Here is a 24,359-nt window from a genome sequence, read left to right on the forward strand (position 1 = left end):
TCAAGAGGTAATCATGATGATGACAATGATGATGATGAACAATTGCCTCTGATTCCTCCTCACCGGCCCGTGAGCTGACCGAGAAGCTGTCCCGATCGGGGCTAGACGATGCTGAGTCATCTAGTTTTTGACCACAAAATCCGCGCCTGAAGCTCTCGCCATCCACGCAAACTTCTTCCAATTCGCAATTCTTCAGGGCTGCGGCCCTTGACACCATCTCTCCGCCAGCAACCAGTAGATTCCTGCGTAAATGAGCTTCAACCTATAATGAGAGGTTACCTCGAGGTATGCATACATCGATTGCCGTCATTTCCTTCCATTGCACCCTCCCCTGCAGCAGCATGATGAGTTTATCATTTATTGGAGCTGTCCGAGCAAATTATGCGGACAAACCTTTTATACGCATTTTTTACCTGATTCTGCCTTTACTTTTGATTTGTTGATCATCATCGAATTCTATCGGAGAGATTCTAACGGTCAGTAAGACATTGCAGGGCCCCAGTGAAAACATCTTCCAGCCTCCTTGATTTGATCGGACGAAGGCCAACAACCACAACCACAATCCATAACAGAACCAGAGCAGATTCTCGAAAGTATTCACGCGTAAAAGAAGAAGAAGAAAAAAAAACCCCCAAAAACCACGTGGACCCACTTTTATCAGATAGGCTAGCCTCATAAGATCCTCACCTACCTTCCTATTCACTTCTTTACCTACCTATCTACCTTTCTATCTACGTCCCTGCCCATCATGGCCTACGACCCGCGATTAGTATCCTCAACAGCCAGCAGTGCAGGCACTGCGTCGATCGTCACCCTGACACCACCCCCACCCCCACCACCACCTCCAGAGCAACACCAACACCAACAAAACCAAACTTCGGTCTCCCAAAACTCAATGCTGCGAGCCACGACACTCACCGGGGAGCCGGCCGCAGCCGCGCCGACAGCCAGCACAACCACGACCACAACCACAACCACAGCCGCAAACCCACCCAAACCCATCCCCGAAGAAGAAAGCTACAAGCTCCGCTTCTGCACCGTCTGCGCGTCGAACCAAAACCGCTCAATGGAAGCGCACCTGCGGCTCTCAACCGCAACACCGTCACCATTCCCCGTGATCTCCTTCGGAACAGGCAGCCTGGTGCGACTACCGGGGCCTTCGATAAACCAACCGAACATCTACCACTTCAACTCGACGAGCTACGCCCAGATGTACGAGGAGCTGCAGGCGAAGGACGAGCGGCTGTACCGGTACAACGGACTGCTGAACATGCTGGACCGGAACCGCAACCTGAAATGGGGACCGGAGCGGTTCCAGGACTGGGTGCCGGGTTTGCCGCGCGTGGACCACGTCAGTAAAGGGGACAAGGGCGCGCACGGCACCGAGGGCGGCGTCGTCGATGTCATCATCACCTGCGAGGAGCGCTGCTGGGACGCCGTCGTCGACGACCTCATGGCCAAGGGCGCCCCGCTCAATCGGCCCGTTCACGTCTTCAACGTCGACATCAAGGATAATCATGAGGAGGCCCTCGTCGGCGGTAAGGCGATTCTCGATCTCGCGAATCGGCTGAATGAGGCGGCGAGGCAGGAGCGCCGTGCTGCGGCGGCTGCGGCGGGGACGGGGACGGGGACGACGACGGCCGAAGCTGCAGATGCGGAATGGGAGAATGGTACCGGCGATGCTAGGAGGAATTTCGATGAGCGCGTGCCGGAGATTCTGGCCGCTTGGCAAGAGAAATGGCCGCATTTGCCGGCGCTGTGGACCTTGGCCTGGTTGTAGATGTCCCCCAAAATTGGCATGGGGCCGGCCTTGCGGGGCTCACTAGAACTGGAATTGTATGAGATAATGGCTACTTTTCTATACTCCACAATGGTAAATGACATTCAATGGTTCAATTCTTGGTGTAGTGGTCTGTTAAAAGGGCTGTCACTGCCTCTTGAGGATCATCAATGCGCCGTATCTTCTACCATGGCCACTAATATGCTGTGGCCATACACCGCTGTATCGGAGCTGGCGGCCATAGACTGAACGAGGAATTTCTTCTACCGAGAAACTTGGATAAAACCCCGAACGTAGAGAAGCCTAGCCGGCTGTCATCTATCAATCTTAAATTGTTACTCAAATCTCCAAATCTTAAGCAAGTATTATACAAGACACAAGGAGGATATCAAAACCCATCTGCACTGCATATGCCGTAAATCGCATTGCCTCATCAACCATCCGTACAGCCAATCAAGGAACCACAAACGCCGTTTCCATCATCCCAGATGAGCCCCAGCAACGCCGAGAACTGAAGAAGAAAAACATCCAATAACCCCAACTTAATACACGTGGGCAGTCAATAAAAAGACAGCCACCCACCTATCAGCGGCAACCCGATTTTGACCCATACAAGCACTAATACGACTCCCCGCGTTGTCCCGCCGCACGTTCCAACTCCCTCCGTCGACTGGCCTTGTTCAGACTGCCGCCGCCGGCGCGGTCCTCCCGCTCCTCCTCCATCAGCGCCGTCTCCTCCTCAATATCCTTCTCGGTATCCTCGCGCAGGCCCAGAATATCCGGGGGGATGAAGCTCATCTGCACGCTGGGGGCGCCCTCGATGTAGCGGAGCTGCTCGCGGACGGACTGTAGCAGGCCGGCCAGGTAGGAGCGAGGGTTCTTATTCTCGAGCTTGCGCATTTCCGACAGCGGCGGGAACAGCGAGAAGTCCGGGCCGAAGTGGTTGCGGAAGGTGACGGTGTCGGGGATGTTGGGGTCGATGACGTCCTGGGCGTCGAGCAGGATCGACGTCTCGTGGGCCCAGGCGCGCGACACGTTGCGCGGCGTGTAGCCGCCGCCGCCGACGACCAGGAGCGGCAGGTTGAAGGTCTTGACGAAGGCGACGCACGCGCCGTGCGCCGAGACGTTGAGGTTGAAGCAGCCCAGCCGGTCGCAGCCCAGCGAGTCGGCCCCGCACTGCAGCACGATCGCGCCGGGCCGGTACACATCCATGCACGAGCCGATCACGTCCCGGAAAAGCTGGATGTAGCTGTCGTCGTCGATGCCGTCGTGCAGGGGCACATTGATCGAGTGGTGCGCGCCCGGGTTGAGCGGGTGCGTGGGACCCGTGCTGTCGAGCGCGCCGGTGCCGGGGAAGAAGTTGTCCTTGTCATATTTGTGGAAGGAGACGGTTAGGACGCGGTCCGTGGACCAGAAGGCCTGCTCGACGCCATCGCCGTGGTGGACGTCGATGTCGATGTACATGACGCGCGGGTGGAGGCGGAGGAGCTGCAGGATTCCGAGCACGATGTCGTTCACGTAGCAAAAGCCGCTGGCTTCGGATTTTTTGGCATGATGCAGGCCTCCTGACCAATTGATCGCGATCTCCGACTGGTTATTGCAGAGTTTGCGGGCCGCGTCGATCGTGCCACCAGCGTAGAGCGCGCAGTAGTTGTACAGGCCGTCGAAGATGGGGCAGTCGTCGCCAAAATTGAATCGCGCGATGTTCTCGCTCTGTTCGGAGTTCTCCATATCTCCCGGGTTGACTTGACGGAGAAAGTCGAGATAGTCTGTCGTATGGAACTCCTCCATCTCCTCGTAAGTGGCCTTGCGCGCCAGGTATAGGTCCATCGCATGGTGCATGCCGTACGCCATCACGAGCTGCTTGGTCAGAGTGAGCCGCCAGGGCTTCATCGGATGTGACTGGCCGAAATGGTGCAGTTCGACGGCCGGGTTCGCATGCCAGGAAACGCGGTAACCTTGAGGACGAGCGACGCCATTTTGCTGGCGTTCGTGGGTGACTTTGCGATCAACGGAAAGCGTGGGAGCGGAGGTCGGAGGGGCGTACTCTTGCACGATGGCGGAGCGGGCCATGGAGATGGTTGTCGAGGAACGGTCGAAAGAAAGGGCGGGGAAAGGTTTATCGAATTGAAGAGACCAGTGGTTTCAGATCATGCTTGCACCCAAGGGGAAGCAGAGGCGAATTGCATGCGGCGAAGTAGGGGGAAGGAGAGAGAAGTGGAGCGGAGCTGAGGTTGAATCGCGGCAGAAAAAGCCCGCAATCACCTTGCGGCCCAGAGGTGAGCCAACTGGAGAGTCCCGATGTCACGGCGCGGAAGTCTTCAATCATACATACAGCCGAGCCGAACCGAAGCATCGATAAGCATCGGCGAACTGCAAAGACCTTCAAGACTTCATCCTTCCGGTATGGTCGGTAGTATCTGCCGAAAGCCAGCCCTTTGCATCTTGTTTCAAGTCCGAAACTTGGCCGAGGGATTACCTAACATCCGCCGATGTCGGGTTCAGTAGTAATGACATTTTCTAGAAGTCTGCCTTTGCCGTGAAGAAATATGGGTCCTAGAGATTCATTGTGGCTCGAGACGAGTATCGGTGAGGCGACGTTGAGCTCCGGGCAATGGATCAACGCCCTATAAAGCCCACTCAGTCGCCCTCGACACCCGGCTTGACGTGGCGACGTCACTGACATTTTTCTACGCTACCACTATCTACTCGTGTATAGAGCCGCCAACTCCATCATGCCTATGGTAACCGCAGCCACAAGCCTGCGACAGGCTCTCGCAAACCCGGAAGCGTTCATTGTTGCTCCCGGCGTGTACGATGGTTTCTCCGCGCGCATTGCCCTTGGAGCCGGTTTCAACGCCCTCTACATGGTAAGTGGCAACAGATTCCCTGCGGCAACAGTCAATTTTCACTGACACGCTCCTGCAGACGGGTGCCGGTACGGCCGCCTCCGTTCATGGCCATGCGGATCTGGGTATCTGCACCCTCAACGACATGCGCGCCAATGCCGAGATGATTTCCAATCTGTCCCCCACCACGCCCGTCATTGCCGATGCAGACACTGGGTACGGCGGCCCGATCATGGTCGCCCGCACGACAGAACAATACTCGCGATCCGGAGTTGCTGCATTCCACATCGAGGATCAGGTTCAGACAAAACGCTGCGGACATCTGGGAGGCAAGATCCTTGTGGACCAGGACACCTATGTGACGCGGATCCGCGCCGCGGTACAAGCCCGTCAGCGGATCAGCAGCGATATCGTGGTGATCGCGCGGACAGATGCTCTGCAGGTTCGCGGCTATGAAGAGAGTATAGCGCGACTGCGGGCGGCGCGCGACGCTGGAGCAGATGTCGGCTTCCTCGAGGGAATCACCTCCAAGGAAATGGCTCGACAGGTTGTGCAGGACCTGGCCGGATGGCCGTTGCTGCTGAACATGGTCGAGCATGGAGCGACGCCGGACATTACGGCGCAGGAGGCCAAGGAGATGGGATTCCGCATCATCATCTTCCCATTCGCAGCGATTGGTCCTGCTTACAAGGCCATGCAGGAGGCGATGGAAAAACTCAAGAGGGATGGAATTCCAGGATTGAGCGAAGAGATGACACCACAAATGCTGTTCCGTGTCTGCGGGTTGGACGAGAGTATGAAGGTCGACGCCGAGGCGGGAGGCGCTGCATTCGAGGGAGGGGTTGAGCTGCAAAAGTAAACCGTCGTCGCCTTTGAGTTATGTCTGTTATGATTACCATACCTAGAGAATTATATAGAGCATCAGAATATACTGTTAGATAGCAATGAAGTGACCATTGCTGACGCATGCTAGGCCTATTTGGCAGGGACTATACCATAGAATCCGTGGATGAGCGTTCTCCACGGAAGCCGGCGGATGCCTCTTTTTCTAGGCACTTACACTAAGATCGTTTCAGCCAATCGATCACCTGACACGGGACGGGGTGGAAGATCGCAGAAGAGCTGACGAGTCGCTCTCCTTGACAGGAATAGCATCGTCTCAAACAGGATAGGCAACACTCTAAATTTGGAGGCTCCAAGGCAAGAAAAAGGAGTGTATCATACTATCATGCCATTTAGGGATCAGGGGCGAGGCAACTTGGCAGACTTCCCATTCCTGTCAGTCTTAGACCGCCGAAAAAAAAGGCTCGCAGTTTCGAGCAGCAGTTCCATAGTTGAGCAAGTCTGGTTCCGTCTCACCCAAATCGCAACCACCCAAGGAATCACTGTTTACTTACTGGCCTCTGTAGTCCCTCGACAAGCACGTGCTTTAAGAAGAAATGATCCAGACCATTGTCGGTCACACAGCATGGTGGATAATCTGAGTTTTGGACCAGTTGAATTGGTGTCTCGCTCTTTCACGGACCAACCTTGCTGAGTGGCGATTGACTGTGGGCTTGGTCATAGTGGGCGACCGATTCAATTCAATTCTCTATGGCCCGTTTCGTACGGGTAACACACGCTCAAGTAACGCTCTGTTTGTGTTGTTGCGCTCGCCGCCGACCACAATGTTGTTCCTGCAGCCGCCACTTGGCCGCGAAGTTCGTTTCAGATGTTTCTCGATTTGGGGGCTATTCAGGGTCCTACTGGCGCCGGTTGGCTTGAGTGATGGCATCCAGGGACGGAGGGGCAACAGACCCTGAAGTCCCTGGAAGGCCCTGAAGGTATTCGTGTTCAGCGTCTAGGCTGTCACATTACCAACCATACTGTAACAAAGGCAGTTTAGTGCTGTAGGCCCCTCCGCAACACGAAGGGGCAACACGACCGCGGCGCACCGACTCTTGATTCTCTTGGGGAAAGTCCCCAACTGGTTGTATATTGAATGAGCAAGAATAGATCGCAATCGGACTGTTCAGTCTGTACGAGTATAGGCAGTGTATGTGTCAAGTTGATACGCCGCGGACTCATTCATTCTGTACTGAGGGAATTCCACGAGCCCTGCCTGAACACAGTCTCTATCACGCCCCCCTCCCGCGCGATGCCTCCATTGCATTGTAGATATTGACATCATCAATCGGTTGCCCGAAAAGCCAGCGCGGCGACCGTCGTGGGCCTTGACGTAGTCCGTTGAGATTGGTGTACAGCACACCGTTTGTTGACATCCCGTCTGTGGACACGAGAAGGTGAGGGGAAGATGGGATTCGCAGGGGATGATGAAGTTACAGTGCACTTGCAGGCTGCGAGTCTTCAGCAGGGACGTATCGATAAGCAGTGCGATATGGTTTGAGCTGGTGGAATTCCTCAGATCGGGCAGCATTCCACTTAGTGGAAAGCAGCCAGTCCCCGATCTAATCAATCAGGCATCTGGGATGGCCGTTGTGATAGTGACTTGTCTGTTGTTAAGATTATGACGTGTCGGAACGATAGAGAGAGATCGTGGGGATCTCACGGGGCGATGAGAGGAAGGGAGGGAGGAAGGGAGAGACGGTGAGGCCTTGCGTTGCTGGTGGAGTGTCTGACTGAGTGACAGACACTCCCATTGCGCAGTGTACCCCGTACATCTTCAGCATCACCACCACCCATCATCCATCATGTAAGGTACCAGGCACGGTAATCTAAACGGTATCATACTGGAAGCGGATCGGCAGGGCCAATCCAGGGAAATCTGGGTCTCAAACCGCGGTTACAGTGGGCCTTACCGCCAATGGCTGCTCAGAAAGCGACTTAGTTCAGGAACCGGCCCCCCTTTTCATTTAATTGTCGGTGTTGTGTGCCTTCATCTCGACCAACAGAACTCCCCATCCCTCCATCCCCAACTGGACGGTGAGAGTCTGGCTCAATGCTCGCTCAATTTCGGTTTTGAATTTAACTTCTCTATTCCCCCCTCTCCCTCCTCCTTCCTTCTTTTCCTCCCTTTCTTCTTTCCCTCCCATCCTTCTTCCAGGTGCTCGCATCCCACACTCCTTTGTCGATTGCTTGTTTCAGGTTGAGAGCTTCATTATTGTGTTGCTCTTGTCACTCCTTATTCACTTGAACTGCCTATCACTCTTTCAACTGCGTGTGCCCTGGTCTCGATTGTTGATACAACTTAAACCACCAGTGATACCCTCATCCCGCATCTCTTTCCATATCCAAAAAAAGAAAACCCTTCCCAAGAACACTATCCATCAATCTTCGCAATGCAGCTCAAGAACTCCCTGCTTCTGTTGACCGCCTTGACGGCTGGTTCTTCTGTCGCTCGCATGCACGGCCATGAGCGCCGCCACCATCACCACGAGAAGCGCAACGCCGGTGACGAGGTCTACGCCGTCATCGATGGTGTCCTCCAGTCCTGGGTGAACGACTGGTCTGGCTCTGCCACGGCCGCCGTTGAGGAAAAGAAGGCTGCCGCTACCGTTGCCGCTTCTGCCACCGTCGAGGTCAGCGCTAACGTCGGTGCATCTGCTACCGCTGTCGCCAGCGCTGCTGCCACTGCCTCGAGCTCTGCCTCGAGCTCCGACTCGGTTGTCTCCTCCGCCGACGGCACCTGCAAGTCCTGGTCTGCGACCTCGTCGAGCTACTCCCGCGCCGGCTTCGGTGCCAAGTCCAACGCCAAGCGCACCACCGATGCCATCTACTACGCCGGCAACGTCGGCTCCCCATGGGGTAGCAACATCATTGAGGTCAGCGAGGACAAGGCCTGTCTCTACCAGTACGTCGTCCGCTTCGAGGGCAGCTCGGAGGACGACTGGATCGTCAAGTTCTGGAACAAAGTTGGTCCCAACGGTGGCCTGAACGGCTGGTACGGCAACTCGGCCCTGACCTTCAAGATCAAGGCCGGTGAGACCCGCTACGTCGCCTTCGACTCCGACTCCCAGGGTGGTTGGGGTGCTTCCAAGGGCGACACTCTTCCCACTGACGAGTTTGGCGGTTACTCTTGCACCTGGGGTGAATTCGACTTCGGCAACACCAGCAACAACGGCTGGTCCGGCTGGGATGTGTCGGCCATCCAGGCTCAGAACGCTGGCCACGAAGTCCAGGGTATGAGAATCTGCGAGCACACCGGTGACAAGTGCTCCACCATCACCAACGCCCTCGGCTCCGTGATCAACGCTTACACTTCCAACCTTGCCGATGAGGACGGCATTGGCGGCAACTCCAACGCTGAGTCCGTCCGTCTGACTGTCGACCTCGACTACAACTAGATCTTTCCCCCTTCGTGATATGATTTTGTTTTCCTTCTTTCTCAGATTCCCCTTATGGTTTCCGTTGGCTGGGTTGGAAATTCTATCAACGTGTGTGCTTTGCCGTGAACTACTGTGAACACCAATCCAACACCATCTCTCTCAGTTTCGAGTGTACATACCTACAAATACCATCGTATCTATTCTATGATTGGACGATACCTTACTGTTTTAGTCTGTATGGCCTCAAAATGAGCCCTGGTTCAGTGCTACCATCGGTACCGAGTCCCAAGGCACATCATTGCTTTGTCTCTTTCTGTAGTCAATGCACTTTGTTCCATCAAACGGCACCTTTGTTCTTTGGGCCTCACTGCCTAGGCTTAACTGTCTTTGATGAACAATCCCACACACAAAGCCCTTTGTCACTCTGATACTCGTCTCTTGCCTTGTCGTGTTTCATAATTCAGACTTAGCAGCAGGTAACACAATCACTTCCTCTCCATGAATAGCCCTAGTCATGAATCAAATAGGATTTTTCAATCAAAGGCAACCAACAAACCAATGTGGCGTTAACACCTGAAAGTGTCGTATGGAGCCTCTACAATTCGGATTCCACCAACCCTTCCCCTAGTTAATTCCATTTCTGCTTTTCGATCCCGAGGACCACAGAGCCTCGTCCAAGTGGGATTAGCAGAGCGACCTGAGGACCATGAATTATATGCCCGTGAAACTGGATCAGTCAGCTCTAATTATCAGACCTACGAGTAACGACTCCCAAGATCATGACGACTTATTTGTAACAAGCGCAGAAGTCAAGCTGCAGAGTACCTTGCCTTATTATACGAAAGTGGTAGCGTTTAGTAATATGAGCGATAGTGTTGGCCGTCGAGGGATTCCTGAGGCGGCGATCAGGGGACGCAGGGACCACGTGCCGATAGCCGGCTTCTCGGCGTCATTTTCGCCTTTACCCTCCGCATGTTGTTCTTCGTCTTCTCCTTCTTCCTCCTCCTCTTTACGGCTCACCATATTGCACTACTGCCTAGCATGGGCTGGGTCGGGGTCGCGACCTTGGTTGCGACTGCATGTTTTATTCTTTACCGACATCCTCCTTCTACCTGGGCGCCTCAGCCTCCTCAGCCCGAGAAACCATCCGCGCAGCCTCCCATCACTGATAGCACCCAGGATGCGACAGAGCAGTCCGAGCCTGATCTATCTACGGAAGAATCCCAAACCACCCCTAAAGCCTCTGCAACAAACGTACCTTCTATTGCGATACCTTCTTTAAAGCTCGACAGCGAGCCCAAATCGGCGGTCGCGGAACATGATGACCAACCCCACAACAATGGACCGATAAACCCCTTAACCTCTCAATCGGCAACAGCAGCAGCAGCAGCAACAGCGACAGCGACAGCGACAGCGACAGCGACATCAAATCTCAACCCTCAAAATGAGAACTCGATGCCTCCGCCACCACTACCGGTTCCACAAATCATTCCCTCCTCACAGCCTTCCTCGACCCTCTCCGCTGCTACCTCTGCCAAAACCACCTCCATGCCTCCGCCTCCCCTCCCCCGACTCCGTCCGACAGCATCCCAGCAAGCACAGCGAGCACCATCCTCTCTGACCGCAGGACGCTACCCCCCACGCCCGAACGCCAACGCCGGTACAGCGGGGTCTCTCCGCCCGCCCCCGTCAGCAGCCTCCTCCCTGCGCGCACCGCCAAGCAGCTCTCTCGCGCCCACCAAGCTGATCGCGAAGCCTCCGTCCTCATCGTCATCCAAGAAACCGATCCTCCAGCCAGGCTTCTCACCACTCGACTGGGCCGCGCTGACCTCCAACCCGAACAACAATCTCCGCGGCGCGAATCTGCCACCCACGCTGATCAGGGTCACACCGTCGATGCTCAAGGCGCAGAACGGGCGCAAGGGAGCCGACGCGTGGACGTCGTACCAAGGGAAGGTTTACAACATCACCCCGTACCTTCCGTTCCATCCGGGTGGAAAGGGGGAACTGCTGCGCGGGGTGGGCAAGGACTCCGGGAAGCTGTTCATGGAGATCCACCCGTGGGTGAATTGGGATGCGATTCTCGGGGAGTGCTTGGTCGGGATTTTGGTGGCGGAGACCGAGAGCGCGGAAGCGACGAACCAGTTGGACGCGATGGATTGAGGTCGTGTTGGAGAATCTCACTGTGTCTTTGCATGATGATACCCCTAGACTTGAGACTTGGTGGGGCGGAATATGGCATATCGCCCACCCTACCTTTGTGAAATACCGTATATATCTACACTTCCATATAGATAGAACAACATCTGAACATCACTCTATTTCGGCGCAGGACCCTCTTCCCCTCCTATTTTCAACACCCAAACACAGGAGTTATCTCAAAACAAGCATCGCATAGTACCATAGATCCAAACCAGTCAATGGACCTCTAACCACACCAACAAGACGTATCAAGCATGAGGCCAAACCAGCCCTCCCCAAATCCTTTCAAAACCATTCCCCAACTCACAACTCATCCTTCTTCACCCCATCAATCCCGACCAACTCCGTCTCAAAGATCAACGTCGCCCCACCAGGGATGGGTCCCACGCCACGATCCCCATATCCAAACTCCGGGGGAATCGTCAACGTGCGCTTCTCGCCGATGCACATATCGAGCAGACCTTGGTCCCACCTATCACGAGAAATAGCAGATTAGCGCAGTTCCTTCATAAGCAAAACAACCACCGTCTCCTGAACACCATTGTACGAAGCGATCCCCAGCATCACGCACGAAGCGATCCCTCCACCACCGTCCAAAAGAAACCATCGAGGGAAAGGAAAGGGAAGGAAGGGGGAGGGAAGAAAACAAACCCTTTAATAACCCGCCCAGCACCAAGCGGAAACACCAACGGCTGGCCGCGCTTATAGCTGGCGTCGAACTCAGACCCGTCGGCCGCGAGCGTACCGCGGTAGTGCATGTGCACGGTATCGCCCTTCTGGGTCTTGCGGGTGCATTCGACCGGGTGGGTGACTTCGATGCCGAGTTCAGAGGTTGCGGTCGTGAGGGTCGCGAGGGCGAGGGTAAGGAGGGGGGTTAGAATTGGGAGACGCATTTTGATTTTTGTGTTTTCGGGGGTGGTGAAGGTTTGTGGGTTGTAGAGAGAGAAAGATGAGAGGGGAGGGAAGACTTCGAGTTATGGGTTACGTTGCTGTTGGGGAGGCTCTCCGGAGGGAGGACGACTCGGGCGGGGGTGGCGGGTACGGGACGGAACTTTAAAATGGATCTCGGAGAGCACGCCGCGGCAAGAGTAGTACTACTGGTTGCCTACCTTGCCTGTTTACGTGCACGGCGGGTAGAGTCAGCGCTGAAGCTGTGGAATTATCTGGTGAGGGGGGATTGCTCAATTGAGCGTATGCACATAACGTTTACAGAGATGATGCTGCTACTGAAAGTGTCACAGAATTTAAAGTCCGGCTTTATTTCTATGTACGCGCTCATATACAATAAGCACCTTTTGCAACAAAACTCTATATATATACAGGTCTAATCAATCATGCATCATGCCCATTTACCCAGCAGCGCCATCAGCAGCGCTCCCAGACATAATAACCCGAAGGCCGAGAGTACCACGTGGATCGGGGCTTTGCGCATCGACGTGCTGAACATGAACTCGTGCGCCAGGAGCTCCACCAGCGCCGTATAGATCAGGATACCGGCGGAGATCGCATCGAAGACACCGCTAACAATAAGAGTGGTGGCACCTTCATTGGCGTAGCTGTTGCGTACTCCCAGCCCAATGGCGATAGCGATAGGTGTGGACACGCCAAACCCGAGGCCCAGCAGATAAGGAGTCCATCGCTTGGATCGAGGCCATGGTACCGTAGCGAGGCGGGATCCCAAACCGAGTCCTTCGAAAGTCTGATGGAAGACGAGAACAACATATAATGTGACGAATTCGGCCCCAGTGACCGCAAGAGTCAACCCGATGAACACCGAGTGGAAGATGATACCGAACTCCAGGATGAAGATAGATGTCAACTGAGCCATGTACTCCTCAAGGTGCGAGTTGTTCTTGCCAATCTCGACGTCGTGATGCTCCCGCGAGTGGCCGAGATGGTCTTCTCCCGGCATATGGCCCTTGAAGTCTTCGGAAACAGGGACAGGTTGCTCTGCCACGGCGTGGTGATGAACGTGGTGGCTGTCATCGTCTTCGCTGTCCGAGTCGTGAGCGTGGCCGTGACCGAAGCGTGCATAGCGCATAACCATGAGTTCCACGAAGAATAGCACGACAATGGTCATTAGCACAATAGCTTCGGTCCAAGCGTATTCTGTGATCGGCCCCGTCAGGCATTCATTCGTCAAAGCCTCTTCGGCAGGTGCGAGCAGGTGGATAAAGGCCGTGGCAACAATGACGCCGGAACCGAAATACTTGGCAGCGAAGAAGGCCCATTTTGACAGCTTGGTGTCTCCAAAGTTCCGCGCAAAGACGGGGAAGATAGCACCGAACGAGGAGCCAATAAAAATCACAAAGATGGAGGAGATGCGCAGGCCCATCCGGCCGTCGTACTCGTTGCCTGTTGAGCAGCCATCGTCTCTGGCAATGAGGGTATGAAGAGAGTCCATTCTTCGTGCCCTCTAACGTCCTTTCAAATCCGCCTGCGACTTAAAATCCGTGGGCCTGTGCTGGGTGCTATGGCACGGGCCCGCCTTCAGGGACTAGGTTCAACGGGATAGATCGACAGCTAGAAAGCCAGTGACACCTTATGGAGTCCAATGATATCGCCGAGTGCGTGTGACAGGGTTATGGAGGGCGTCAATGGGCACGTGGGAGGAGGAATGTGAAGGGTTGAAAATGCTGCCAGCGTCCGTCTGCAAGGTCCGCGTTCTTTATTAAAGGCCTTTTCCTTCGGTCCCCGCTCTTGGATTTGAAATACGGTTGTGCGGTTGCCAGCGGGCACGTCGACAGTCCCCAAGGTCCTTGAGACTAGTCAAGAATGCCCACGTCAAATGGGGACCTTGCTAGCACAGCGTTGGGGGAGATGCAGATGTCGTGACTCGGGAAGCGATTGAGATGGTCTGAGGACTCGGAAAAGACCAACACGTCACAGCGATAAACGAGCAGGCGCACCTGAGGTGATACAGGCGCAATCAGCAGGCGGATGGGAGGGGTGGTTAAGGAAGTCCATCGTGGCGGCGATGAAGAATTCGACTCCGTTCTGGGAAAGGTGCGGGTCGATGTTGCTGTGGATGGGGACCTTGGAGGAAACCGACGTCAAAATTCTCGGCCATCGAGGACCTTGCGGACGAGATGACCCTCCTTTTCTCCGGTCTGTCATTCGTCCGGTTCAAGCTCGGGGAGGGGTAGGTCACGTGCAGGGCAAGAGATATGATAAGATGTACTGATGGCTTCGATTATGTAGAGGTATTGCTGCTGCTGTTGTCTGTATTAGATTAGAGCAATCTTCTCTGTGACATACATCAGGTACTATGTGCCAGGCCTGGCGAATAGAAATCCGGCAGGGATACAAATACAATCCATAGCTTTTGAAGAACCGTGAGCGATGACGGCATTTCGCAGTGCATGTACCGTACAATGCATTACAATGAGATATATAAAGGTAGCTAGCGCTCTATTCGGTCAAGATTAAATCACAGTCATGGTACCAGCATGTCGTTGCGAATAAGAAGAACTACTGGGGTGTGATCATGCAACGACAGTCAAACTCTCTGGAGCACCCTGCACATGGGAACGACAGGGTTTGATTCTAGTGGTGGTCTTGCAAATTGCGGGTGACATAGCATCAGGAAGGGCATTGTAGGCAAGCCGAAAATAACAGGTGACAATGGCCACCACAGTCTAGTAATCACTCTATCCCCAGCCTTTGTGGGTGCAAGGTCCTGTGAGTCTAGTACTTAGATAGCCGAAGCCCTTGTGGCATGCCCAGGCTTTCCGCCCTTGCCGGCCGAGCTTGGCAGCGTAGCCCCGAAGCCCGAACATGGTCACGTCACGTATTCCGCCAACCCTTCGCATACAACTTCACCCCACGCATGACCTCAATCCACGCACTCATTTCCATTTGCTCAGAGATATTGCACATCTCATCTTAAGCTATCGGCATTAATCTTGGATTTGATCCAGAAGAGCATTCTCCCTCCGACCGGACACCACCGCAGAAACCGTAACGTTCAGACCGTGACCGTTGCCCTCTCTCTCATGGCGCCGATCCGCCGCTACCTCCGGATCAGCAAGTACACCGTGCTCGAGTGCCGGATCTACCTCGAAAATCCCTCCGACATCCGATGGCTCCTCAGCAGTCGTGACCCCGTTCTTCAACGTATCTTCGCCGCCATTCGGCCCCTGGTCCTCCCCAAGTTACGCGAAGAGAATGAGAGACTCTTCGCCCGGAAGAAGGGCAAGCCCGTCAAGGATGTCATCGCAGAAGGTATGGTAATCATCCGGTGGGAAAGAATCTCCAGCGGGGTTTGAAATGGGACTTGCTAAAGATCATGCCATGGATGCAGATGACTTCGAAGTTGCCCTTTTCCTTCGCGAATCTCGAACACGCCACTCGCTATTGACGCGACACAAGGAGTTCGAAGACGATGCAAACAACTCGGGTCGAAGCAAGTGGCCTGCTCAGGATGCTGCTGATACTGCCGGTGGCCACATTCTGGTCGAAAGCGATGATGAGGATAACCTGCGGATGCAGGATATCCCAGAAGCAAATGCGGAGGGGGAAGACAATGTAGGAGGGAAACGCCCGCGATCGACGGAGGAGCGAAGCGCATCCCCAAACGATCGACGCACGTCAAAACGGAGAAAGGATGAGGACTCCATGCTGCACGCAGCAGAGACCGAGGACAAAAAGATGCAATTCAAAACGAACTATGAGGGATTCAACATCTACGGCTGGGTGCTGTGCCTACTCGTCACGCGTAAAGGTGACAGGGTAGGCGCAACCTCTGGTTCCTCAGAGCCTGGTCGCCAGGTTTTGATGGAAGAATGGATTTCCACTCAGGCTCAAGGTGACCTGATTGAGGAGTGATACTAGAGAGTTTGATTGAATATGTGCGGGGTAGGCAGGCTCATCGGCCGAAGCTGAACAGCAATGGCACTCGGATCCGATGGTCGGCAGACCGAAGGTGCAATCTTGTTCGTGTCGACTTTGCATCAATGCAGGGGGGCGGGTATGAAGTGAAACCCTGCCTTGCAGGAATCCTTGAAGGTGACCTTACACGAGCAGAATGGGACGATCTTGACGTTCATCTGGCATGATGGCAAGCTCTACAATATTTAGTTGGGGCCCAGTGCTGCAGCCTGGATGTCACCTTGAAACACACCCCTGCGCCCGTTTATGCAGCAAGGGCGATAGTGCTATGAGCAATTTGTGGAGTTGTCAGGCCATCTCTACCGTGGTCTATAATGGTTCTGTGCAACCCAGAGTCTCAAGGTGCTGCACTTGATGACCCTGCATTCTTTGTTGTCTGTACCGACTTAGCTGTGCACCGAGTCCCTCTCTGCCAGAGTCGGTCCTGTCCAACATGGCGGAAATGTTTCAGCACGTACAATGCCAGCTGTGGCGCTCTGTACGGAAATTAGTTGCGCGACGCTCTGTGACACCACCCCCGATGCATCCGTCGGGCCTGTGGTACTGTTTAAACTTCCGGCTTGTTGCATATGCCAAGATCCTGGCATTAAGGATTCTATGGACAGGGAAGTTCTTGCAATTTCTTTGACAACTATATCGAGCCGTCGATATAGCACGCAATTAGAGACCGAGAACAGGGCATGGACGGAATGTTGTCCGGGATATTGGCGGCCGGGCGGAGTTCATGGTTAAGCGTTTAGAATCCACAGCTTGCTGATAACCCATGTCAAAAGCCTGATCCCGGATAGACCCGAATTAATCCCGTTCCACTTCTCCCCAACAGAAGAGTGGCGCAGAATTCCTCCCAATTCGGCTCACCGTTTTCTTTCAAGATCGGAGGGAGAAAGAACTAAAAGGACTTAGAGACGCACTACGAGTCATTCCTACGCCCAACGAATTGCGGAGGATTCTTCCATTTGGTTGTTCCATGGCGGCTCCGACGGGGCCTGCGGGATGGATAGTCAAGACTTAAAGCCCAATCATGGAGATCACTCGTGACAGTCGTACAAGTTCAGCAGGAATTACCGAATCTCGACGTCAAAGAATGGAGAATGTCGGCATCTTTGTCCAAGCTAGACTATGGCACTATCCCACCGTTAAGGACGGCCTCATGCGCGCGCGCGCACTTGCTCGAGAAGAGGCAGCCGTAGTGGATCATCGGTTGCAATTGAAAACCACGATTATGCTTGGCGGCTGGGACCGCTTCACGATGGACTGGTGACTAGCGGGATTTACATGATAATTAGTGGCCATTTTGAGCCCACCTTTTAAGTACTAAGTAGAAAGTAGACTAGGATACTTAGTCGCAGCGGGTTGTTAGGTTGACTTGTCGGGTGTCGTTCGAAATGGATCCATATTAATTCGTCGAGAGAGAGAGAGAGAGAGCAAAACCCCATTGCGGAATCTTGTCGTCTCTCCAGAATCTGCCCTGCTAATTAAAGGAGCGGTGAACCATGGAATGTGAAAACTTCTGGAAGGGCGGGTACCATTCCATGAAGCGGAGACAGAAACAATTTGTTTCTGATATTGATCTTCACCGCTGGAGATGGGCTGCGATCGTGCGTGCCCTTCCCCATCGGTTGCGGATACTAATACACCGACCGATATTAGGCATTGACTTTAGAAGATAGATAGGGAAAGGAAAGTGAGTTCGGGCGGGAGGGGAGGGATCGACCGAGTCTGTCTCGCAGTCAGTACCCCGTACTCGGGGCTGCATAAATTCTAATTAGGATTGTCATGAGTTGCAGCGAGGTGCATAGTTATATGGTACCTGCATTAACCAATTATTGTTCTCGCGGCAGGGCACCAATCACCCATCGATAAAAGGCACGAGTAGTGCAGCAGAGCAGATGAGTCAGGAAGTGTAAATGTGTGGTTGAGTGAGCGTGAGCGAGTATGGCTGTGTGTGTGTGTGCCACACTCGGGGGAGTGTCTAACTGGAAAGACCGACTCGGGACAGCAATCTCTCTCAGTACCCACTTCAAGACATGCACATGATCATAACCGCTTCCAAGGCTATGACGGATCAAGAAGACTAGAGGAAATCCGATCTGAATCCGCACCCACCAAACCCGTGATAGGAAACGAAGTGCAGAAACTAAACAACACAAGACAGAACCAGCGACCATCGCAATTCCGATGGATGTCCTTTTTCGTTTCCGCCCTAGTCTGCTGCCCACCCGAGGAGATAATGATTGACCATGATTTTCACTGCCTCCGCAATCGCAGGGGCCCGTCCCTCCCTTCGTCCCTCCATTGCTGGACTTCGTGAAAGCTGATTCTCTCTGTGTTCCCACTTTTTGCCAACGGCGTGGAATGAACAGTGGGGAATCTCATTTCGTTCACTTGGAACCATTGCTCCACCCACTGTACCGAAATCCTTCTCATGATGTTTCTGTTTTTGCCAATTGCCATGTGTTCGTTCCATCGCCTTCCAGGGTTTCAGAACTGACAATCCATGATTTCATTGGTATCGGCCCAGGGAGATCTCAGTTTTCTCATCAATAAGGGTCCATTCCGTCTTGTAATTGTTGCTCCCGTATGGATTCCGAGGAAAGGAACCTCAGCCTCCTCCGACGGTGACTCCCTCGTACCTGACCCAGAGACCGGAACACCGCGGATACGCATGGTTGGCGTCAGTGGTTCATAATCGTCATCACCATCACCATCACCATCACCATCACCATCATCATCATCATCATCATCATCACCATCATCATCATCATCATCATCCATGGCCATTACCATAGACAGATATCATCGGAGTCGAAACCGACTACTCCGAATACTGCCAGGATCAAAAGAGAGGAATCGAGAGCAAGAAAAGCAAGGCGCGCGCCATGCTCGATACAGCATAGGAGCATGCATGGTCCCCCCCGCCCCCTCCCCCCCCTCCAGCCTGCCTATACGCTAAGTCGATTAGAGACTCCGCGACCTGGGTTTTAGGTCGGAGTTGTTTTAGGCGCCCACCCCTAGTTAGATAGTACCTCTAGTAGCCTAGGACGAGTACGAACGAGTAAATGGGTTCGAAAGTCGGAGAAAGCGCAGGCGCCGTGTCAAATCAGAAGCCGAAAGCCCCAAATAATATCCCACTGCAAGTAAAAAGGACTTTGCGGGATGGGTAGGTGAGAAGGAAGGCCATCAAGTTATCGATTGACGTGCAGGATCATCATCCCTCCCTCCTTCCCGACCACTTTCTTGCTCACTTCTGCAGGTGATCCGCCCTTTCACGCTGCTGCTGCTGGCTGCGCTGCGCTGTCCATTATTCTCGCCTGGTAGCTCGTTGGACTTCGTTCTTTGATGTCACGCCAGAGGAAGAAGCCATTGAAATCAGGCCAGAGAGACACGATCAGTATCGGCTTGAGCGAATTTAATCTACTCCAGGCGCCACAACGAACCAGGGAGAGAGGACCATCCAGGTTGCATTGCATAAGTCTGCAGGAACTGACTATACTACAAATTGGGGTCACAGCAAAAGGCGCGCGCCGCCTTTTGCCTGCCTTTTGCCTGCCTGCCTGCTTGCCTGCTTGCCTGCTTGCCTTGGTCAAGAATTCAACGAAAGGCACCCCCCGGATTTCACGGAGCCGAGCAATCCCGGCCTAGGGTGGTGGCCTTGATTTGTCTTTGCTCGTAATCGATGATGAAATGACAGAGGGAACGAGAAAAGAGCGTAGATCTTGGCTTCGAGATTGTAGATAGAGAGCACAGCACACTGCCACGAAGCAGTTAACAGTCAACAGAAATGCGAGCGCCAAGAGGCAGCTGTGATGAACCACACCCAGGAATAGTAACCGCTTCGCCCGCACCGTCAGATTTAGACTTGTGACTTTAAGACATTACTGATAATAATAAATCCTGGGGGAAAGGAACGCTTCGTCGCCCTCGAGAAAGAGGGAGAGGCCAGTGTAGTTGTGTACACTACCGGTAGTCTAATGACAAGCGACATGCCCAGTTGTCAAAAACCCAACCATTCACGTCAGAATCCTCTCAGCCCCGGGAGCTCGGATAGATAATACGAAGTGTAGGAAAAGGGTATATGGAGTACATTAGGTTCGTATTTTAGCTCCGTTTCGTCCTGCAAGGAGGCTTGTCGTTGGCAGGTTTATCGTTGCCATGATGCGCGCGCGCGCCAAAGAGAGAGGGACGGACATCCAAGATGGTTCCAATTTTGGGAGGAGAGGGGGGAATGGTTCACTGACTCGCGACGGTGGGCTTTGTGCAAGTAGTTAGCTACACTTCTATTATGCGGCTGCAAATTGCAGACTACTGCAGAAGAGCAGCGGTGGCCATCTAGTTAGTGGTTGGTCGACCTCAACTTCCACCGTCGTCGGCTGCCCCTGAAACGATGTGCGGCCGCACTACTAACCGTTTAGGTTACGGCTACTCCGTGAGGTTTTTGCCCCTGGTCAGATGAAACGACCTGTCATTATGACTCTCTCTCTCTCTCTCTCTCTCTCTCTCTCTCGCGCGCGCTTTCGCTTTGCGCATTATCCTGCGAACTGTCTTTTGCCTTCGCGCTGCATCGGTCACATCCACTCACCCCTGACTAGGGCTGCAAGGACGGAGACGGACAAGTTCCAGTCTCAGACCAGCTTGTTGTTCAGCTATCCACAAACACACGTTATTTATGCAGTCATTCTTAGGTCTTACACCATCTTCATAATCGGGGGCGGAGGAATTCGAATGTCTGTTAGGCCAGCGCCACAGCCTTGGGGGTTGTACTGTTTTTAGTTCCTCCAGGCTGCCAAAGTCAGCAGTAAGAAAGTACAGTACTATAAGTAACTACTGTAGGTCGGAGGATCCGATGAGGATGTGGGTGTGGCTTGGGAATCGACGACTAAGATAGAGCTGATAGACAGCGACGCAACCCGGACCCGGCACTCTGGCTGAAGCTAGGATCTTCCCCTCCCTCTTCCTGATGGATTGGATGTCGGTGTAAGAGAGATCACACGCATGACAGAGGGAAGGGCTTGGAAGTTTCACGCAGCCTGGCGCAACAGCCGCCGCCCGCTTGAAGGAAAGGAGGGGTGTGAATGCGAATCCCTTGGAAATTCCTTGATGTCTCCAACTTTCTTTCCCTCCGTTCCCTCAACAGCCTCCCTTTTAACTCATCAGTCAAAAAAACCTTCCCCTAAGGGATCGACGAACTGGCACGTGTCGCCATGGCAGAAGTGCTAGCCCCCATTCCCGCGTAAGCCTATCCTATCAGACGCAAATCAGTGATTGGGGATTGCCTGAGCGCCGCGCGCAACTATCCTGGTCGATGATTGCGGAGGAGGGAAAAGCCTTGCTGGCTGTCAGTCGTGGTCGTTATCGGATCCCACTCCCACTCCATTGGCGATGATGCGATTGAGTCATCGCGGACCGATGATGTTAACTGACTAATCTCTTCAGCATCTCCAGCGTGATAATTTACGTAACTATGAGTATTTAATGACAACTAGCGCCAATGCGGCGTTTCTGCCTTCTGGAAAGACTTCGATATGGTACATCTCTCTGACCTAGCACTCCTGGGGTTGGGTTGAAGGGAGGGTGGAAAAAGTCCAAGACCAAGGACAAGAGATGAAGATCCCAAGATTTTCCCGGGTCCGGGTGGGCTTGGAACATGGCGGAAGGACATTAAAACCGAACAGATTAATTACTATAACCTGCGGCAGACAAGAGACTCACACACTCACCCTCAGCCTGAGGGAGTTGTGTGGGTCGTGGGAGCCTCTTTTGCCCTTTTACCCTGGACTGCCCTTTCAGAAATGATCTGTTCTGGTCGGGTTCGATTTCCCTTTTGTTGTTGTTGTTGTTGTTTTCCCGTTGTGGTCGGATGGAAGAAAATTCTACTCTGTTCCTTGTACCGGATTCACAAAGCCATTGACTGGGCTTTCGTAACCCTTACTGCATCTGTCTGATCGGGTTCCTCCGACAGACATGATTCCGTTTGAGACTGAGCCAGACTCTCCTGTAACGACGGCCCTGGACTTCATGGATTCATGAACCTCATCATGATTAAGCTCCCACTACGCAAGCTCATGCGAAGTCAATCAATAATGAAACCTGCGGAGCAAGTTTGGTTTCGAAAAAGGGGGAGGCGAAAAACCGCCTACCTTAGTGCTGCAAACCCCGGGCAGCCGAAAGTGGGACGAAGAAGAAAGAAAGAAAGGAATAAGAACTGAAGGAGAGGGGTAAAAAACGGAGAAAGAGAACTTCTAGAAATTTTCCGTGGAATTTCCTATTGGGGCCATCTTCCCATCTGGCAGCACTAGGCAGTGTAGGCACTAGTGTAAAGAACTAAGAACCGTCAGATTCTGACGTAGTTTCGGTCTTTTCCCTTCTGTCCGAGTGGAGCTCAGCTCCTGTTCCCGACAGGGGTACGTCCTTAATATTTAATTATTTTCGTCGATTTTCCTGGCGCCCGCGCTGTGGTCGAACGCCAATCATTCTAGTCGGTGTTTTTTGCTCGCTCGCTCACTCAGAGATAAAATTAAAAACAAAAAAAGAAAATCGAAAACGAGAATGTTTTTAATTTTCGATAAAAATAATTCTCGAAAATTAAATGGAAAAAAATAATAACACCGCGACAGAGAGCAAGATTCAAGTGTATATATTAGGCTCCTTCGAACCTCGTCTTGCGAAGTCTTCCCTTTCCTCTTCCTCCCTAGACCTCAAAAGATCTTTGAATTTGACACTGGCAAGAGTCATTACCACGACTACCACTACACCACTACTACTACCATTGCGCAGATACTCAATCACTCTGCCTCAACAACACCATCACCAACACCATCTCGACTATATCCGTCTCTCCTCCTAACAACTACATCACAATGCCTTCCATCGGTGGTACATCTCAATTCCCTCCTTGCCCTGGCCCTCCGCCAACGGGACCTCTTCCCCCGCTTCCCAAGTAAACAATGGGTGTACCATCTCGATATGAACTTGACGACCAAACCGATTCGGACCGGTTTCTCTCCATCGCATCCTCTTTCCGCTCTGACGAACCTCTCGATCGAGCGGACCGGTTCGAATCGCTCATGATATGGGAGCTGCACCCTTTGGCATGGATATGACGACTTCGTTTTTGGGACTCGCACTACGACTGTTTACCACATACACCTTTTATTCGACACACTTCAAATACCACCTCTTTTTCACCCCTCCTCACCTTTCGGATCTTACCTACTCTGGGATTATGCGACAGCATCTGATCGATTCTCCCTTGTTGCCGATGTTTCACTTCTTGACACAACACGATCCTATGGAATGAGCGCAGGCGCTTTGCTCCATTTTCTCCACCAGCAACCGCGCTTCTGATGTTGCGACATCAACACATCATCACTTTTCTCGACCATTCAGGCCTTACGTGGCTTGGTGGACCGACCAGCGGGCCCTGCCGCTCAATTACCGAACCTGCAACAGTTGCGAGATGGCATGTGTCTCATCTGGTCCACGGCGGGTCAGTATCTCGTGGGTTCCAAATCGGCAGCCTTGTCACAACCCAAACCCGCAAGAGTCAGTGACGACACGACTCCCGCCCGCTCGGTTCCCATGTGAGATAAGTCTCGGATCCTATTTGGGATTGCCGGGACCCCTCTCACTCTTGATGTCAGTGCGCTGATCGGTGTTGTGTGTTTCCATCATGCATTGCTATTGGCGGATGGATCCCTTGCATTTCACAACCACAGCCTTTTTAATCATCGGGGTTTTTTATCTTCTATTTCGTTCGGCCCAGTCCACTTGTATCATCTTTTTTTCTTATCTTCGTCTTCGGAGGGTCTGAGCTTCTTCTTGATTCTACGTGCATGTATAATAGACCTAATATACCCAACAGCATAGCGCATTTTACTGCGTGCGGTTTGATATCGCTAATTACATTTCCTACTATATCTGCTCACTACTTCCTCCATTCTTCTCTTGCTTTGACTCTTGTTGTAATCACTAGACATCCGCATTGTAAGACTCCACAATCCCATTGGCCGCGTTTGTAATTGCGATACCAGGGTCGACCCCCTTCGTATATTGAGGATCGACAGACACTTACGCTGGGTGATGCTCGGGCAAGCAGGGATCATGATTCCGTAGCTGACGAGTCAACCAGCCTCATACCCGACTTGACATTTCCCCGCTTAACTATCTAATGATCTGAAACCTTGGGATCAAGAAAAAAGCGGAGGTATGACTCAAATGACTTATACTCCGGTGCTGATGATGACGAAGGCGATGATGATTATGATCACCATCCATTACGAAATCCCGATCCTGGCTGGGTGTGGGTGATAAGTTGGCCGGGCCTTGTCGGAGCTGAGGACAACCTGGTACCTTTTTTGTTTTTTTTTTTTTGCT

General features: G+C 53.1%; 10 protein-coding genes across 10 annotated transcripts; 5 read left to right on the plus strand and 5 right to left on the minus strand.

Moving 5' to 3' along the window:
- Positions 1-895: 895 nt before the first annotated feature.
- Positions 896-1,780, plus strand: ssuA (RNA polymerase II subunit A C-terminal domain phosphatase; the record flags this gene model as incomplete). The annotated part of the gene is made up of 1 exon (XM_025691855.1): positions 896-1,780. One exon carries the CDS (start codon positions 896-898, stop codon positions 1,778-1,780), a length of 885 nt encoding a protein of 294 aa, XP_025550450.1.
- Positions 1,781-2,298: 518 nt separating this feature from the next.
- On the minus strand, positions 2,299-4,313 carry hosA (histone deacetylase HOS2). Its single transcript, XM_025689828.1, has one exon. The coding sequence runs from the start codon at positions 3,851-3,853 to the stop codon at positions 2,399-2,401; it is 1,455 nt and encodes a 484-aa protein (XP_025550451.1). The 5' UTR covers positions 3,854-4,313; the 3' UTR covers positions 2,299-2,398.
- BO97DRAFT_454167 (isocitrate lyase/PEP mutase family protein) lies at positions 4,057-5,488 on the plus strand (the record flags this gene model as incomplete). Its single annotated transcript, XM_025699099.1, has 2 exons — positions 4,057-4,650; positions 4,709-5,488. Exons 1-2 carry the CDS (start codon positions 4,516-4,518, stop codon positions 5,486-5,488), a joined length of 915 nt encoding a protein of 304 aa, XP_025550452.1. The 5' UTR covers positions 4,057-4,515.
- Positions 5,489-7,531: 2,043 nt separating this feature from the next.
- Positions 7,532-9,108, plus strand: aspf4 (allergen Asp F4). Its single transcript, XM_025695379.1, has one exon. The coding sequence runs from the start codon at positions 7,908-7,910 to the stop codon at positions 8,910-8,912; it is 1,005 nt and encodes a 334-aa protein (XP_025550453.1). The 5' UTR covers positions 7,532-7,907; the 3' UTR covers positions 8,913-9,108.
- An 827-nt stretch (positions 9,109-9,935) lies between these two features.
- BO97DRAFT_347433 (cytochrome b5-like heme/steroid binding domain-containing protein) lies at positions 9,936-11,057 on the plus strand (the record flags this gene model as incomplete). Its single annotated transcript, XM_025691854.1, has 2 exons — positions 9,936-10,370; positions 10,398-11,057. The coding sequence occupies 2 exons, from the start codon at positions 9,936-9,938 to the stop codon at positions 11,055-11,057; spliced, it is 1,095 nt and encodes a 364-aa protein (XP_025550454.1).
- Positions 11,058-11,143: 86 nt separating this feature from the next.
- fkbp3 (peptidylprolyl isomerase family protein FPR2) lies at positions 11,144-12,097 on the minus strand. Its single transcript, XM_025692784.1, has 2 exons — positions 11,748-12,097; positions 11,144-11,568 (listed from the first exon to the last, which is right to left on the minus strand). Exons 1-2 carry the CDS (start codon positions 11,987-11,989, stop codon positions 11,400-11,402), a joined length of 411 nt encoding a protein of 136 aa, XP_025550455.1. The 5' UTR covers positions 11,990-12,097; the 3' UTR covers positions 11,144-11,399.
- A 333-nt stretch (positions 12,098-12,430) lies between these two features.
- zrfB (low-affinity Zn(2+) transporter ZRT2) lies at positions 12,431-13,740 on the minus strand. The gene has a single exon (XM_025689829.1). It carries the CDS (start codon positions 13,498-13,500, stop codon positions 12,436-12,438), a length of 1,065 nt encoding a protein of 354 aa, XP_025550456.1. The 5' UTR covers positions 13,501-13,740; the 3' UTR covers positions 12,431-12,435.
- A 1,260-nt stretch (positions 13,741-15,000) lies between these two features.
- Positions 15,001-16,184, plus strand: BO97DRAFT_100480 (uncharacterized protein). Its single transcript, XM_025689830.1, has 2 exons — positions 15,001-15,320; positions 15,400-16,184. Exons 1-2 carry the CDS (start codon positions 15,092-15,094, stop codon positions 15,921-15,923), a joined length of 753 nt encoding a protein of 250 aa, XP_025550457.1. The 5' UTR covers positions 15,001-15,091; the 3' UTR covers positions 15,924-16,184.
- A 1,556-nt stretch (positions 16,185-17,740) lies between these two features.
- On the minus strand, positions 17,741-18,311 carry BO97DRAFT_100484 (uncharacterized protein). Its single transcript, XM_025689831.1, has one exon. It carries the CDS (start codon positions 18,152-18,154, stop codon positions 17,810-17,812), a length of 345 nt encoding a protein of 114 aa, XP_025550458.1. The 5' UTR covers positions 18,155-18,311; the 3' UTR covers positions 17,741-17,809.
- BO97DRAFT_406253 (uncharacterized protein) lies at positions 18,018-18,791 on the minus strand. The gene has a single exon (XM_025695380.1). The coding sequence runs from the start codon at positions 18,765-18,767 to the stop codon at positions 18,468-18,470; it is 300 nt and encodes a 99-aa protein (XP_025550459.1). The 5' UTR covers positions 18,768-18,791; the 3' UTR covers positions 18,018-18,467.
- Between the last annotated feature and the right edge of the window lie 5,568 nt (positions 18,792-24,359).

This window comes from Aspergillus homomorphus (assembly GCF_003184865.1).
Source record: "Aspergillus homomorphus CBS 101889 unplaced genomic scaffold BO97scaffold_23, whole genome shotgun sequence".
In the NCBI taxonomy this organism is placed as follows: domain Eukaryota; kingdom Fungi; phylum Ascomycota; class Eurotiomycetes; order Eurotiales; family Aspergillaceae; genus Aspergillus; species Aspergillus homomorphus.